This window comes from Perca flavescens, chromosome 9 (genome assembly GCF_004354835.1).
Source record: "Perca flavescens isolate YP-PL-M2 chromosome 9, PFLA_1.0, whole genome shotgun sequence".
Taxonomy (NCBI): Eukaryota; Metazoa; Chordata; class Actinopteri; order Perciformes; family Percidae; genus Perca; species Perca flavescens.
This window is the reverse complement of record NC_041339.1, coordinates 10,381,088-10,398,173: the sequence shown is the minus strand read 5'-3', so window position 1 is coordinate 10,398,173 and position 17,086 is coordinate 10,381,088. Positions and strand designations below refer to the sequence as shown.

At 41.9% G+C, this 17,086-nt stretch overlaps 1 protein-coding gene across 3 annotated transcripts in view; it reads right to left on the bottom strand.

The window, feature by feature from the left end:
- Positions 1 to 17,086, bottom strand: part of evi5b (ecotropic viral integration site 5b) — a 49,174-nt gene that overhangs the window by 11,930 nt on the left and 20,158 nt on the right. For 2 of the 3 annotated variants that reach the window (XM_028586726.1, XM_028586727.1), the window contains 12 exons: positions 15,858 to 16,047; positions 10,576 to 10,800; positions 10,328 to 10,402; positions 10,073 to 10,198; positions 9,820 to 9,963; positions 6,738 to 6,827; positions 6,363 to 6,460; positions 5,050 to 5,110; positions 4,901 to 4,954; positions 3,856 to 3,888; positions 1,055 to 1,207; positions 171 to 302 (listed from right to left, as the gene is read on the bottom strand). In XM_028586726.1, coding sequence (XP_028442527.1) covers positions 171 to 302; positions 1,055 to 1,207; positions 3,856 to 3,888; positions 4,901 to 4,954; positions 5,050 to 5,110; positions 6,363 to 6,460; positions 6,738 to 6,827; positions 9,820 to 9,963; positions 10,073 to 10,198; positions 10,328 to 10,402; positions 10,576 to 10,800; positions 15,858 to 16,047 — 1,381 coding nt within the window. The remainder of the gene's footprint in view (positions 1 to 170; positions 303 to 1,054; positions 1,208 to 3,855; positions 3,889 to 4,900; positions 4,955 to 5,049; positions 5,111 to 6,362; positions 6,461 to 6,737; positions 6,828 to 9,819; positions 9,964 to 10,072; positions 10,199 to 10,327; positions 10,403 to 10,575; positions 10,801 to 15,857; positions 16,048 to 17,086) is intronic. The other variant, XM_028586729.1, reaches the window with a different exon arrangement.

Sequence of the window (17,086 nt, the reverse complement as noted above, 5' to 3'; positions counted from 1 at the left end):
ATAATCATCTTTGTAAAGGCAGAGCTGTTGTAATGGATCACAATAGATTGTACAAGTGTACCTGATGATGTGGCCAGTCAGTGTAGTTGTACAGTGATATAGCCTGGTCATATAATATTATTGTAGGTTGGCTTAGATTTAGGCAGCACATCATGTGTGAGGCAACACACCTTTTCCATATCCAGGATCTTGTCTTGCATCTCCTTGAGAGCACATTGAGACTCTGCCTCCTTCAGCCGGGCCTGCACAAGCTCTCTCTCCAGCTGCAGCACGGACTCCTCAGAGTACCGAGGGGCTCTCTTCTACAACAGGACATGTGCGTGAGCACAGACAGCACAGCAGAGCTACAAATGTTGATGCTAGTGTGTCCTCAATGTTTGCACTTAATAAAGTCCAACATCCAGTAATATAAAACAAAAATAACTCCAGCCCATCAAATATGCACAGCTAATATTATATATATTCTTCTTGATGAAAATCATAGGCTGAAGAAAATACACATCAGTGCCTCTTTACTCCCTACTACAAAGAATTCAACCTTAATTGCAGCTGACAACAACCATTTTGCCTTTCACATTAATAATTAATGACTGCAAATTGAGAAGCAAGATAGCAAATTATGTAAAACCTTGTAATGCTTGCACATTATCATCTGGAATCCAACCATCAATAATTAAGAATGTTAGGTCAATAGATATGCAACGAGAGGATTCTGTGTACAGGGTGCCAAGTGTGAAATCTACCAGCCTGTGAGACAACTGCTTACAAATTCATGAATGCATTTCTGAGAATGCAGAAGACTGTAAATGGTGGCTGAACTGTGTAGTACTCCGTGTCTCAATTTGAATTCATGCATGCCAAAACAGATCATTACCCAAAGCTGATGTGCATAGTAAGAAAAGCTTGGATTTTGTTGCTAGGCTATATGTCAACAGGGCAGAGGGAGGGAGGGGCGGGGGGTCTCAACAGTTTCAACGCCACAGTTTCTGTCACAGACTGTGCAGGATCTGAGCCAGTGCAACCTGCCAGCTGGGGACTCGGTGGCCCTCCTTACCGCTTGCGGCTGCTGCTGCTGCTGGAGCTGCCTGATGGTTGTCTTGGCCTGCTCTAGCTGAACACTGGCCTCTTCACCTTGCTGTTTAACTGTGGCCAGCTCCCGCTTGACCAGGTAGTTCTCCTCTGCCTCCTGAGCTCGAGTCACTTGTCCCTTGGGACATAACCAACCGAGGAGGGGTGGCGTGAGCACGACAAGAAGTAAAACAAGAGGGCGGAATGGGTGGGCAAATCAGAGCAGAAGATGAGGGATTGGGTTTTCTAAGGACATGCTTAACTCTAACATGTGATTTATATTCTAACTGTTTAGCTTTATTCAGCGTGATTTGTGATTATCTCACTTTATCTGACATGCCAAAATGTGGTATTTCATGCACTTATTCAACAATCAGTTTTCATAATCTGGTTTAGTTCTTAATTCAGAGAATCATTAATGTTAATTAGATTCTGTATTATTACGGTGTCCTTCATTCCTAGTAGTAGCTAGTCATAAGCATGCAATGCTGAGAAGTAGGGTTGGGCATCGTTTGGTTTTTTTTCCGATACCAGTGCTAAAACGATACTTTTAAAACAGTGCCTGAACCGAAATATACAGTACAGGCCAAAAGTTTGGACACACCTTCTCATTCAATGAGTTTTCTTTATTTTATTTTATCTTTATTTACATTGTAGATTCTCACTGAAGGTCTCAAAACTATGAATGAACACATATGGAATTATGTACTTAACAAAAAAGTGTCATATTTTAGATTCCTCAAAAGTAGCCACCCTTTGCTTTTTTGATAGCGCTGCAAACCCTTGGTGTTCTCTCAATGAGCTTCATGAGGTAGTCACCTGAAATGGTTTTCACTTCACAGGTGTGCCTTGTCAGGAGGGTTAATTAGTGGAATTTTTTCCCTTATTAATGGGGTTGGGACCATCAGTTGTGTTGTGCAGAAGTCAAACAGCCGACAGCCCTATTGGACAACTGTTAGAATTCATATTATCGCAAGAACCAATCAGCTAAGTAAAGAGAAACGAGCGGCCATCATTACTTTAACAAATGAAGGTCAGTCAGCCCGGAAAATTGCAAAAACTTTGAATGTGTCCCCAAGTGCAGTCGCAAAAACCATCAACCGCTACAACGAAACTGGCTCACATGAGGACCGCCCCAGGAAAAGAAGACCAAGAGTCACCTCTGCTGCTGAGGATAAGTTCATCCGAGTCATCAGCCTCAGAAATCGCAAGTTAACAGCAGCTCAGATTAGAGACCAGATGAATGCCACACAGAGTTCTAGCAGCAGACACATCTCTCTAGAACAACTGTTAAGAGGAGATTACGTGAATCAGGCCTTCATGGTCAAATAGCTGCTAGGAAACCACTGCTAAGGAGAGGCAACAAGCAGAAGAGATTTGTTTGGGCCAAGAAACACAAGGAATGGACATTAGACCAGTGAAAATCTGTGCTTTGGTCTGAGGAGTCCAAATTTGAGATCTTTGGTTCCAACCGTGGTTCTTTGGTGTCTTTGTGCAACGCAGAAAAGGTAAACGGATGGATTCTACATGCCTGGTTCCCACCGTGAAGCATGGAGGAGGTGGTGTGATGGTGTGGGGGTGCTTTGCTGGTGACACTGTTGGGGATTTATTCAAAATTGAAGGCATACTGCAACCAGCATGGCTAGCACAGCATCCTGCAGCGACATGCCATCCCATCTGGTTTGCGTTTAGTTGGACCATCATTTATTTTTCAACAGGACAATGACCCCAAACACACCTCCAGGCTGTGTAAGGGCTAGTTGACCAAGAAGGAGAGTGATGGAGTGCTGCGCCAGATGACCTGGCCTCCACAGTCACCGGACCTGAACCCAATTGAGATGATTTGGGGTGAGCTGGACCGCAGAGTGAAGGCAAAATGGCCAACAAGTGCTAAGCATCTCTGGGAACTCCTTCAAGACTGTTGGAAAACCATTTCAGGTGACTACCTCTTGAAGCTCATCAAGAGAATGCCAAGAGTGTACAAAGCAGTAATCAGAGCAAAGGGTGGCCACTTTGAAGAAACTAGAATATAAGACATGTTTTCAGTTATTTCATACTTTTTTGTTAAGTACATAATTCCACATGTGTTCATTCATAGTTTTGATGCCTTCAGTGAGAATCTACAATATAACGCATTGAATGAGAAGGTGTGTCCAAACTTTTGGCCTGTATTGTATAAAATATATTTATAATGTATATAATATATATAAAATAAAAAAGGCGACAGTTGGCGACATTAAAGAACGGCTTGTTTATTGCTAAGGCTATATGGTCAAAATTAAATGATTTATTAATAATGTAATAACAATAACTTATAACAATGACTTATTTCACCAGTAAATTGCTTGTAAACGACAAAAACAAGCACCAGATGGGAAACGGGTATTTTCCAATAACTTTGAATGCACCACAAGGCTGGCGAGTTTCAAGCAAACGCACAGTCTGTGTTGTTTTTCCGACAATGGCAGCTGAAGTCAGACCGTTACGTCCCGGTGTTGGAATCCTCTACAGGGAAATACAGTCACACGCTTAACGTAAGCTGTCAGCATTTTAACCATTGTGTTTAATCCAGCTACCAGCTGACGGTAACGTAGCATCCCATGCAGCGATGCTTCTGAAAAAAAGTTAGGCTCCAAAATGAGGCACTGAAATTTCCGTCCTTATTTGGTCTCGTTACTACCGTTTACGTCGGAACCGCGTTTTGGTACCCAACCCTACTAAGGAGAGAGAAGGAAGAAGGAAGGTGCAACATGAGTAGTTCGGGTAAAGAGAAAATGAGGAATATACCTGGATCAATCTATCTGCCAAGGAAGCACTTTCCTACAAAACAGAAATATCAACAAGGGACAGCAGAGAGACAATCCAGAGGACAGTTTAAAGCACACAAATAGAACAATTGATTGTTGTAGAGAAGAAATGCAATGTTCATTTCCCAACCAGAAAGGTTTGTTTACTGTAGAATCATGTTTACATTCAGGAGTAGAAAAGGAACATTGCATGCAGGTGTGGTTGAAAAAGTGCAAATAAGCTGGTGACAAAAAAAAATATATTTTAAAAAAAAATTAGGCGATGCTGATAACAGTGACAGGTTTTAGACAGGAAGAAGCACAAGACAGCTCTAGTAATAGCAGAGTGAAGCATGGTAGAACAGCACAATAACAGTGTAAAGGAGCTATGTGTTGTTAAACTTTGATGTGGTTAATCTAAGCATTTGAACAGTTTCAGTAAGTGAAGCGTTAAAAAGGTCCTGGGAGTTATGTGACAAAGATACGTCAGAGAGCAGCAGCCTCGAGCTCGTTGTGCACAGACTTATTTAGACCACATTGTTCCTCCCTGCAGGCAAACGCGGCGTAGCCCTTGCTATCCACGGCAGTCCCATGCATGCCTTTACCTGACAGAGGTAGCGCTCATTTATAGATACAAAAAGTTGCAGAATGATACAAACAGTGCAACTTGGCATGCAGTGCTTTGTATCGACTTGCACAGCATCAAGCAGCTACTTTCACATTCCAAACTTGGCTTGTTACAGTCTCTGCTTCAGTTAGTGTCGGTTATTCGAGCCACACAGACAGTCACCATAATGACACCAAGACAAGTTCAAGTCCAAATCTGCCTTATGTTTATATGCAATCAGAAAATGTACCATACTGTACCAGTCAACCAGAGATGGTTTATCATGACAGGACTTTCAACTAACAGAGCCTAGTTAGACTCCCGATTAAGAGATGCATGAGCAGACACAACTGGATGGGTTAATGTAATGTTGATGAGCAGGGAGCGTTGTCTGACTGTTTACTCTGTTTATGTCTGTGACAGACACTGCTGCACTCACTTTCTCTAGTGTGTCTATCCTCTGCTTCAGGAGCCTGTTCTCTGTCCGCAACCTCTGGAAAAACAAGAAATTGACACAAATTGACATGAAACAAAATACGCATATTGGGGCCTTCAAAACATTTCTTTCAACACTCAATCTCCACGCACCTTTATTTCCACCTGCTCCTCCATCTCTTTAGTTTTTATTGTAGTGTATTCTTTCTCTAACCTGAAAACATTTCACAGACATTCAGTAAAGACAAGAATATTAAATGAAGACATAATAAAATCTGTCTAACGTGGGCTGGGGTACTTAGTCTTGTTTTGCCAGACCTTTCTCCACAATGCTGTGGAGGAGGGTCCGGCTAGTCCACACAGCATTCCGGGATGGGAGAAAAACGTTCTCTGGTTTACCCTACAGTCACATTAGCTATAAAAGAGAGTGACATGCACTCGCATGTGAGCGCTCCTGGGCGTGCCTAGCCTACCCCTGGTTGCTTGGCAACAGTAAACAGAAATTCTCCGGTGCTACCTTCAAGCACGTCTTAAAAGTTACTTCAGAGGTATTGTTAAGTCACAAAAACAATGTTTTTGGATTTAAAAGTATTTATTTCTTGATAAAAGTAACAAAATATGAGATAAAATGCCAAACATATCAGCTATATACAGAAATACGATGTCCTGAAGCGTTTTCCGTCATCTTGAATTATTTTCTTCGACTGGCTGCCCTCACGCTACCTTTACTCTGATTGGCAGTCGCTTTGTCGCATTGCACAGCATTTACATAAAATAGACTTCTTGTCTATTTTGGCCCCGCCTTGCTTGTGGCAGCTTTTTCTCTGTCTCTTGTAGCTATGCTAAGCTGTGACTGAGGGGTTATTGGCATTTCTTTAAACCAATCAAAATCATCATGGGTGGCACTAAGCGCTGCATGAGCCCTGGTGCCGCTGGAAGATAGCCTCGGGAAGGAACTTGTTTTGGTGTAAAATGTGTACGCTCAAAAGTTGTTTTAGTTGTGCAACAGAAAACTCAGATTTGACAGATAGTCTAGCTTGCTGTCTGGATTTAACCTGCACAGATCTGAGGAGCAGTTAACTATAGTCCTCATGAATCCACCAGAGTTTAAAATTCCAACACAAATGAAGCGAAATATCACAATAATTCTGCAAGAAAAAGATACAAGATCTGCACATTTGTTTTCCACACCATAATAACAACAAGATAACTAATACAATGTTCATACGTTTTGTAGTCTGAATTTAGTGTTTGAAATATACAACAAAACCAAGTAGGCTAAAATCTTATGTGTCTCAAATACAAATGTTCATCACAAAAGAAGAAACTGAACAAGGGAACCCAGAACAATAAAGATCAATGAGTTGCAGTCAGTGAGATGGGCCTACCAGGATGGGATTTTTTTTTTAAATGCTTAAGCAAAGGGAGAGGTTGGTAGACGTTGATGAATTGAGAGTTGTGCTTACTTTTTCATCTTCTTGGCGTTATATTTAACTTGATAAGCAGCCTGGATGACCTTATCTGGCCCACTGTCAAGCTGGTGTGGGATGACCCTCTGAAAATGCTGGAGCAGAGTAAGGAAACAGAGGCAGGATAAATGGCACACAGCCAGTAAACCTGCTACTTTCAAACAACAATGCACCCTGATGCCTTAGTTAGCTGTTTATCTGAGCTCAAAACACTACATCAAACGTCAGCATGTACACAGGTACGGGTTGGGATTACAAATGTATCAATTATCTGGGTGTGGTGGAGGTTCCTCCCTTGAGGGTGCTGCACATTTTAGACCAGACATCTGAGCTGCTTGAATGATGAGTTATGTGGATGTCATGGTGATATACCTGCAACATTCCCTCCATGTCAAGCTGGATGAGTTCCGTTTGGTTCATCTGAAGGATGGCCAGTCCCACACGGAAAACTACCTCCAGACCCTGAAGAAAGAGATCACCAGTCATCACTGAGGAGTCATTTTTTGAAAAATAAAACAAACAAAACAAAAACAGCAATGTTCAGTGTGCTGTCGAATCTTATTTAAAGTGGATTCAAGAATATAAATTTTGTTACAACAGGTTTCAAGGGAGTGATGAAGCAACTCACAGTTACTATTAAATGTGGGCTGTAGTGTTTTGGTTTTCTCCAACAGGTGGTGCTAAATGATAACCTTTCCGAGACAGTTAACTTCTTGTAATTAGGGCCCGAGCGCCGACAGCGGCGAAGGCCCTATTGAAACTGAAGGAATTATTAGGGCCCGAGCGCCGACAGCGGCGAAGGCCCTATTGAAACTGAAGGAATTATTTTTTCTTTCTATTATTATTTTCCCGTCAAATGAATTGGCTTTTTGAGGGGCTTAATATATTCATAAAGTCACCAAATTTGGCGGTCGCATCAAGTCTAGTGAAAATGTACGTATTTTAAGGGTTTCGGGAATAGGCGCACAAAAATGGCTCGCTAGCGCCCCCTAGAAAGTTAAGAAAATTGAGCCCCTGCAGTGTTCGTGTGTACGTAGACTCACGAAACTTGGTACACATATGTAACATGTCAAGATGTACAAAAACATTTCATTAGAGCCATACCCTAAACCCAACAGGAAGTCCGCCATTTTGAATTAAATGTTCGAAATAAGTGCGATTTTGGCCATTTCCACATGTCGTACTTTAACGAACTCCTCCTAGAGATTTCATCCGATCAACTTCAAACTCTGTCTGTGCCATCTTAAGAAGTTAAAGATGAAAAGTTGTTAAAAGAAAAACTTTTTGTCATAGGGCGAGGCCATTGACATATATACAATGGACCAATAGACCCCGTTGCTCTGGACGGAGACCAGTGAAGGCTATTAGAAGCACTTTTCCGGTGATCACTTTTGCTTTACTGCGCAGCCTCCAACTGACAGAGACAACGTAAATGTGACGTGAGCAACGTGTCTGAAAGTTGTAAGTCTTCTGGTAGCTGTGACAAGAGAAATCTCAATAATTTCCAATCTTACAGATACAATGAGAGTAGGTGTATGTAAGGAGATAACATAAGCACAGGCTAATTATTGCTAACTAACATGCTAGTTAACATTAGTAATTAAACCTAAACAGCTAATGTAAGTCAAAACTGCCTGCGAGCTTCTCCTGTACTATACGGTAATTCCTCTACTGTGCGACAGTAAGGCACTTGGTTATGACACAATCGTTAGCTTATTTTTACATAAACGTCTGCTACGGAGCTATAACGTGAGGTACAAGGTAATGGAGCCTTTTATACATTGTCGTGTTTCTTTATAAATAAACAATGGACAAATAGAGTCTTTAAACGCTTCAGATGTAAAGTTATTCGCTGTCAAGTGACGTAAAAAAAAATGGCGGTCAGTGTAATGCTAACAAGAGGTGATCGCTTTGTAGCAACAAAATGGCGCCATCGGAGTTTCGTGTTCTGAAACGAAGCTTACGCCCTTGGGCGAAGCCGTGGCAGGGCGGCCATTTTGTGCGTTTCGACGCTGAAACAGGAAGTGGGTGTAACTCGAGTGTACATTGTCCGATTACCTCGAAACTTTTCAGGATTCATAAGAGTCCAACCCTGAGGACAAATAAAGGCCGATATTTACTTAAAGTCATAGCGCCCCCTAGTGGCAACAGGAAGTAGGCCTAAAAGTCAAGGTGCTATACTTTAACAAACTCCTCCTAGAGATTTCATCCGATGGACTTCAAACTTGGTCGGTACCATCTCAACACCTTAACGATGAAAAGTTATTAAAAGAAAAACTTTTCGTCAGACGGTGTGGGCGTGGCGTGGCGGCCATTTTGAGTGTTTAGCGAAGAACAAAGAAGTTGTTGTAACTTGAGTGTACGTTGTCGTATCTGCCCCCAATTTCTCACGATTGACAAGGGTCCAGGCCTGAGGACACCTACAGGCCAAAATTGACTTTTGGTCATAGCGCCCCCTGCTGGCAACAGGAAATCTGCCTTATATGACAAACATCATCCGATTTGCATGAAACTCAGAATGTGTGGTCTACGTGTGATACTGAGCCACCCCCTATAATATGACCACGCACACTTACTCAGGCCACGCCCCCTTTCATAACATTTGAACCGTTTAAGGTATACCCTTGTGTGAGGTATCATTGAACTCAGCAGAGACTTCCTTCTTCATTGGTGATGTTTGGCCCGCCCCCTATGTTCAAGCCACGCACCCTTTTATTACTAATGGCCCGATTGATGTAAACACTTGTGTGAGGTATCATTGAACTCAGCAGAGACGTCCTTCTTCATTGGTGATAGTTTGGCCCGCCCCCTATGTTTAAGCCACTCCCCCTTTCATACATGCTGACCCTTTTAAGGTAGTCTTGTCTGAGGTATCATTCATCTCAGCAGAGGCTTCATTTTTAATTGGTGATGATTGGACCCGCCCCCTATGCTTTAGCCACGCCTCCTTTCACAGCTAATGAACCGTATGACGTAGAGTCTTGTGTGAGGTATCGTTGAACTCGGCGGGGAGTTCCCTTTTCATTGGTGACGGTTTGGGGCGTCTGAGTGCCACGCAAATGCACGGTCGCAAGGAGCGGCGTCCGCCGGTAACCCCGACGCGCACAGAGGCGTGAGCGGTAGAAGAAATGTTAACCTTACATCTTTTCTAAGTGGAAACACTTGCCTCTAGTGTGGAGGTTTACGGTTCTTTTTTTAGATTTCACAACATTTTGTCTGAGGCTATTAGCCAGTGACAGACCGTAAGTGCAACAGCAGGATAATGTTGAACTGTTAGAAGACAAACATTACAGACAAGCGAAAGTGAAAAGTGCTAAATAAAGTGCTAAATAAACAGAATGACAAATATGCCCAGATTCAAATTATTTACAAACTGATATATGTAAGAAGATACATGATATCATTCGAAGCAGGTGACGGCTCATGAGAACAGCCGCAGTTCTTTTTAACTGACCTCACACATGAAGATGTCAAACATCCTTGTGGCGACGGGCAGAGGGAAGGAGGTGAGGAAGATGGTGAGGAACCAGGAGGAGGCATACATGGAAGTGTGAAAGCTTTGAGCCTGGAAATGCATATGCAGCTCGGGGAGTTGCTCCTGCATGGCAGAAACACGGATTCACACCATTACCAATGTACATGACTACATTTTGACAAACTGTCATCACCCCTTGAGACAGTTTTACAACCAAGTATGAGGTGTCTACCTGAATCATACTCTCAAACTGGTACATGCAGAGTCCCAGCTCAGCCATACTGGGTTTGAAGAGCTCTCGTAATCTGTAGTCTTGCATCAACTTCACAAACACACAGAAAGCCTCCTCTTCCGGCATCTAGGAAAATAACACGATAAAAGCAAACCTCAAATCTGTCTGTTATTCACTAAAACATCTCAAACTATTTGTGGGAAGCTGCTGAATCAGTGTGTTTGTGTGCATGTGTGGTTACGATTGGATTATTACCTGCATGAGTAGCAGTCCTACAATGAATGCACTCCCTTGACAATAGCCAACTTCACGGTCAACCAGAGAATATGCCTGAAGTAACAGATTAGCATTGGATGAGTCTCCGTGATGGTTGTACACAATTCATTATGGATTTACTCTACTCACAGTTTTTACCCTGCCAAATACCTCTTTTTGTTATCTGTACAATGATTATCAGTTTATCGGCGTACAATCATGTTCCTCAAACACAAACAGAGACCTACCTTCATAACATTGAAGAGCACTTCCTGGCCCAAGCTGTCTTTCTCCTTAAAGAATTCATGTTCAGGATATGTGCGGGCGATGTCTCTGCGAATCAGCTTTTCACAGGGTGATGTCATCTTTAGGAGTTCTGAGTATTGATCCTTGATGGGCATATTCTGGGCGTTGCACAACAACTGCCACACTATCGCCCGGAAGTGGTGAGGAATCCCTTTTCTGACAAGATCCTGTGGGAAAAATTAAAATGAAAAAATACCTTGTGAAATTGGTATTATTGTGCATTTTAAAGACATTATTGAGGTACTTAAATGGTCAATTGTGGAGTGTCTTTGTTTATTTTTTTACGTAGACAGTAGTTTAAGAGTGTAAGGAAATGGCTTCCTGTGAGACACTTGCATTTCTTACAACAGGATACAGCCATGAGCATGATTTGTTCTCTAGTATGTGTTTCCCATTTCAGAGTGTGCATCTTATAATATCACAATTTCAAATGACAAATATAATGTTGTCAGTGAGGCACTTTGTAGTGTGATTTGTTTCCATATATTACTGCTGACACAATTTGATTGAGTAATTTCCTGTGCTGACAGGGAACACTGGTCCTTCATGCTGTGATGGGATTTTGCGTTTGTGTGTGTGTGTGTGTGTGTGTGTGTGTGTGTGTGTGTGTGTGTGTGTGTGTGTGTGTGTGTGTGTGTGTGTGTGTGTGTGTATCTGGTAAGTCCAGGCTGCATCTGGAGCATAGGTCATCCCACACAGGCTTTTAGCAGGGGATCTCTCTCCTTTCTCAGAGGTCAGACGACAAAGCAATCTTTGTACTAGTACAAGGCACTGTCTCATATCTTGACTGTGTCTGAACAAAAGCTGCTTTCTGAGGCACACTACTATGTATTGCTATTAATGCTAGATATTATGAAAAGCATCAATGATTTCAATGTTTCATGCTTTTCAGAACTTATGATGAGCAGGAAATATTTTGAACATCACATTTACATTGAACCAGATTTCCACCAAACTAAATATTTTGCTTCAGCAGTAGTGGGTCTCGATGAAATATAAAGTATTGAAAATATGAACACATCAGAGGTTTTGCTGACAAGGACAGAAAAGTCAAGGTTCCTTCCTTTGTGCAACAGAAACTGGGTTTCTTTGTAAACCAACGGGAAGAAAACACATTTTGATGATTAACAGCCTAGCCTATTTACAACCAACCAGTCATTACTACTTCTGTTAAATTACACCCATCGATGTCCACAGGTCCTTTGCAACACTTCCCCATTTACACAAACAGTGACAAGAAAAACAGAAACCCTGCCCATGCAGAAGATGTTCCATTACGTTTGCACGTGTGGCTTCATCAACAGTTTAATGCAACTCCATGTCTACACTTGTGGGCGGATCTCTGGCGCTGTTGCTATTATACCGGCGGAATAAAGGAGCCTTTCGCTCAACGCAAATCTAAAATGGTTTGGTCTGAAGTAGCTGGGTATGGTTTGGGCATAACGTGCAATAAACCAATCAGAGCGTCATCTCACATTCCATTTAAGAGCAGGCACGCTTGTTCCATGGCGGATTGCTATTATGACGGCGGATTTGCCTGGCGCACGCCAGCGGGAGCTGTTCAGCATGCGGCAAAGTAATAAACACCCGTCTTGACCGGTTGGCGATGGTGCTGCGGCCTCTCGGGCGCATCTCCTCAAGTCTGGAGAGGATTGCTGCAGCCATGAAGCGTGGGCCTCCAAACGCACCACCTGCTCCTGTTGTGCCCCTTCCTCCTCCCCCCACTCCATCTCCGTCCACCTGCTCCACCAGGAGCGCATCGCGCATTGCCACTCCCGGACCCTCAAGTGTCCAATCCCGGCGTAGTTCAACATCACGTCTCCTTAAGTCCTCTAATATTTCCTCATTTATATCAACGCATCCATGATTCATGGAAATGTTGTGTAAAACACAACAAGCCACAAAGAATGCTGCGACTTTTTGAGGACTGTACTGTAAAGTACCTCCTGAAGCAAACACCTGAAACACCTGAAGCGCATTTTCAGTAATATTTTTCCTTGTAATTATGTATGGTTTGCAAAAATGGGAACTGCTGCGTCCGTGTAGCTGAGAGAAGCAAAGTGTATGCGCGTTGTCCATACACTACATTATGGCCAAGCATGCGCCCCTGAAATAGCATCTGAATAAAGCACCACTGACTTTAGAGTAGCGCCATTGACTTTAGACCAGTCCTGCTGCTGTCCAAGCAATGTATGCAAGACAGACCGGATGGGTGAACTGGGACTCCGTTGCCTGCTTGTCTGTTATCGGTTAATGCTCGGTTAACAAGGGTCAATTATCGGTCAGAAATAAAAATCTAAATTAACACCCCGAGTGATGATCACACAGTTAGGGGTTGCATAAATATGCTTTGCTTCATGCACATGCATGGGAATGGCCCACAGTTAGATTTGCCTTCCACAAATTCTATTTTATTCTATTTGCGTCAACTTTGTATGTAATCACATCGCACAATTCCAGCGAAATGTGGGCGTTGTGAACACAGCACTAGTGTAATAATCACCCAGGAATTACCTAATTACCTGGTCACCATGATCAATCCCACCGTCAAACTTTTACAGTTGCACATATGGAAACTACAGGCTCCTTGATGAGTCACTACAATGACTTCTGCCCATTATCAAAATGTTATACAACAAAAGTACTTACCAGGGTTTTCCATTTTTTCACTTTTAATGTGCGAATAGGGTTATCACAAGACCTTATAGAGTAATCATAGAAACAAGCAACCTAAAATTAGCTTTGCATGTAAAGAACTAAAACAACAAGTTCAAGGACAACACTACAGTGTCAACTAGACCAAAGATAGCCGTAGAAATTATTTTAGGACCAAGTACACATTCAAGCAGATACGGTCATTGTAGCATTCAGGCCAGAGCTTGATACAAATGCCTGTGAAACTATGTATCACAAGAGTGACTTGTAGCCTAGATTTTTACTTTCTTATAAAGTTTAAAGCTAGCACCCAAAACCGTATCATTGAAGCTCCTTTGGGACAAGCTCTATGGTTGCCCGTAACCCTCTGGGGTATAAACAATTTTTTCCCAATCTTTGGATCGCCTGGTTTCCTTGTATAATAATAGTATAATAATGCTTGCCAGGATTCTTCAGGCTCTCAGTATACAGTTACCCCTTTTGTAGATAAAAGATGATTGCAAACATCTGATAATTGCAAAAACCTGAGCAAAAAGCCAGTAAACTCACAGGTAACAAATGCAAAGTATTACCACTAGATGGCTCTCCAAAATATATAGAAGAAAGAAAAAAATATAAGAAAAAACAAGATAAGAAAAACATGGGTGTGCAAATAAAACAAATATACAATATGATATAACCATTTTCAGTATTTTTGGCAAAAGCACCAGATCACATACATCAGAACAACTACAAAAAAGATTGTAATATATATATATATTTTTTTTTTATTTTGTCTTGGGTAAACTCTGACCTGCAACAACTTTCTCTCTGCAATAATAATTTCAGTCAATAACCATCCAGAATGTTTGTTTTGATGGTTTCTAGGCCTTCAACCATAGGCTGTCTGGATTACTATTATGTAGGGGTGACCTAGCCTTGTGAGACCGTCCTGATCTCGCTAGCTCCAGTTCTCCACTCGCAGATCAGTCTGGCATCTTGAGGTAGAGAAAATTTGGAGCAGTTAGCCAAACGACCGGGCCAATCAGCGTTGGTTTTGAGGTGGGTTAGGTGGTGATAGGCAGATGGTTTATCCAATCAGCTAACCAGTATTTTCAGACAGCGGTATAGCCCTAATTCTGTTAGCCGCTCGCTAATGCTTTTTTTCTCTTGGATCCTTCTTTTGGAATATGGTCCGGGAACCTGAAATGGTGTCTTTTATTCCTAAATTCTAGTTACACAAACGGCAAATATCCTTTACCAACACGTTGCTTGCATGCTGAGCTAACGAGCTATGCTTTGCCTGCAGCAGCAGGGGCGGGCTTGTGGATCTGATTGGTTGATTTGGCCCGTCTATCACCAACATAGGTGATAGACAGATGGTTCATCCAATCAGCTAACCAGTATTTCCGCCCCTTCCCAAAAGTTCTCCAACGGAAAGTTCCCAGATGGATATGCCGAGCAAATGCGAAGCAATCCATCTGGCGGAGTCAGGTTAGGGGTGACCCCGAATAGTCAAATATTCAATGCTTCGACTGAAGGAGCCTGACTCGACTGTCAATCTCACAATCAAATCTTCGCAGAAACACTGTAACTAACACAAATAAAAAAATATTTAGATTTTTTTTTGGGCCATCTCCAATGCATTTCCTGTCCGCTATGAGAGAGCCACATCCAAAGGTCATTTACACTTCCAGGGCTATCTGCCTATAGGCCCTCCTGCTTGAATCAGTTAGGGTTATTTATTGGCTGAGCGAGCTGTCTCTCTTGGAATCACTTTCCTTGTCAATAGCCGGATAAAAAAAGTGTAAAAATAAGATAAAAAATGAAAAAAAAAAAAAAAAAGAAACATGAATGAAAATGGATAATAAAAATAAAGATCAATGCACCCTGGGCGCACGCCTTACAATACTATCCAAATGCATTAATGAAAATCTATACATTTATTATTTATTTTTTACATTTACGCTATAGGTTTTCATTATTTTGGGTTGTTCGTTCCACTTTTAGTGTATGTCTTAGAGAACTGACACATTTCAGGTGCTACTGTAAGTAGCATAAGTATTGTATAGATCTGACAGGATATAAATCCACATAGACTATCACTGTGCTGTGCATTTGGGGATTGATCTCTGACATAGTCAGGAAGACAGCATCTGATTGGTCACACTCACCCCACTGCATTCCGGGAGTCTAAATTGCTGGGCGAACAGCAAAAAAATCGCTAATATGGAGAATTATTATAGATTTATTGTACAAATTCTCTGAAAAGACACAGCAGTTCCCGGCTAGATTACAAAGCTTCTGGAAGGAATACGATTGCACGGACCTCGTTGAAACGCCGCAGCTCTTAGTGCCTCTGAATAAAAAGAATAAGTCTATACATTGCATTCTGAAGATATTGAATAGGACATCAAAAGGTATATTTTGAGTCGTAGACGACATTGTCGGCTACAGGGGGTTAACCTTGTTTTCAGCAGATGGGTCAAATGTGTCTCAGTAATCTCTTAATGCAGTCATGTTTCAGTAAGCCCTTAAGTAGGTCTGCACAAGACTCGGCTGCCACTTCACGGGTAGTCCTGTGTCTCACCTTAAGCTGCTTTTCCTTCTTCTTGCGCACCTCCTCCCACTCATTGACGATTCGTCCCCACAGGATCCATGTGTCCTCCTCAAGGTGGGAGAGGTTGGAGGAGGCAGAGGAGCTGGACACCAGGGAGGAGCCACTGTTTCGCCTGGAGCCATTCATTGAGCGCAGCGACTTGCTGTCTGTCTCTAGCAGCCTGTAGTGAAGATAAAAGAGGAAGTAGTTTAACACTGTGTATAGACAACTTTTGTTATCGTCCATTAAAAAGTGTTTGTTTCAATCATTCATCAAAATCTAATTGTCTAAACCTAATGTCTCTTCTCAACGGAGACTATTCAAAAATACATAGTTAATGGAACAATTCACCAATTTTCAAGATAGTATAGTAGAGTATCAAAATATGCTCCCCAAATACTTAATCCTGTTTGTAATCCAAAACAAATAAAGAGGTCATAATACTGACGGAAATACATAAAAATATAAGGTAGCATTTCTCGACAAAGCAGCATAAATCGTGATATTCACATCCTGTGACTTATTTTGATCAAACCAGAGTTTGGCATTGTTGGCACAGTGGAAAGACCAGTTTTATTTTGTTTGTGTCGAGTTTGAAGCGTGTTTTATGATGAGTAAACAAGGTAATTCATATAGTCTCGGTTTGGTAAAAGAGAAAAACTTGAATTCAGAAGGTACGGTTGTATTATTCTGTTTAGGTGTAAAAATATTTTTTTTCTTGACATTTTGTGAGTGTACTTAAAAAAGCTAAGCTACCTTATCAAACTTACGGCTCACATGCAATGCATCCCGGTACATGTAGGCACGCCTGCCATGGCAAACAATAATGTAATGAAATTATCCTGAAAGTTGTTTCTAGCTTTTGCTTGAGTAACACTTTAGCTTCAATTCAATTCAGCTTTAATTGATTTAGTCTTTTATAAACTACAAGATCCTAAGATAATATGTTGCTGTATTATTGTCCCTATTGGTGCTTTGAAATGTCATGTATAAGTCTAAGTCAACCATTGCAATAAGAGGTAGACCACACATTCTGAAGACCAGTAAAGCTAGGTTTATGGTAGCCGCGGTGTTCCTGGCGCCAGGGGCTTGAGCCATAAAATAACGTCACCACGGCTGTCATTTCCAGCGCGAAGGCACTGCAAGCTGTCGCGGCGCGTGGTCGTGCACCTCTGAATTTTTGTAACTACACACCCGCTGCGCTTTCAGTTCAACACGGT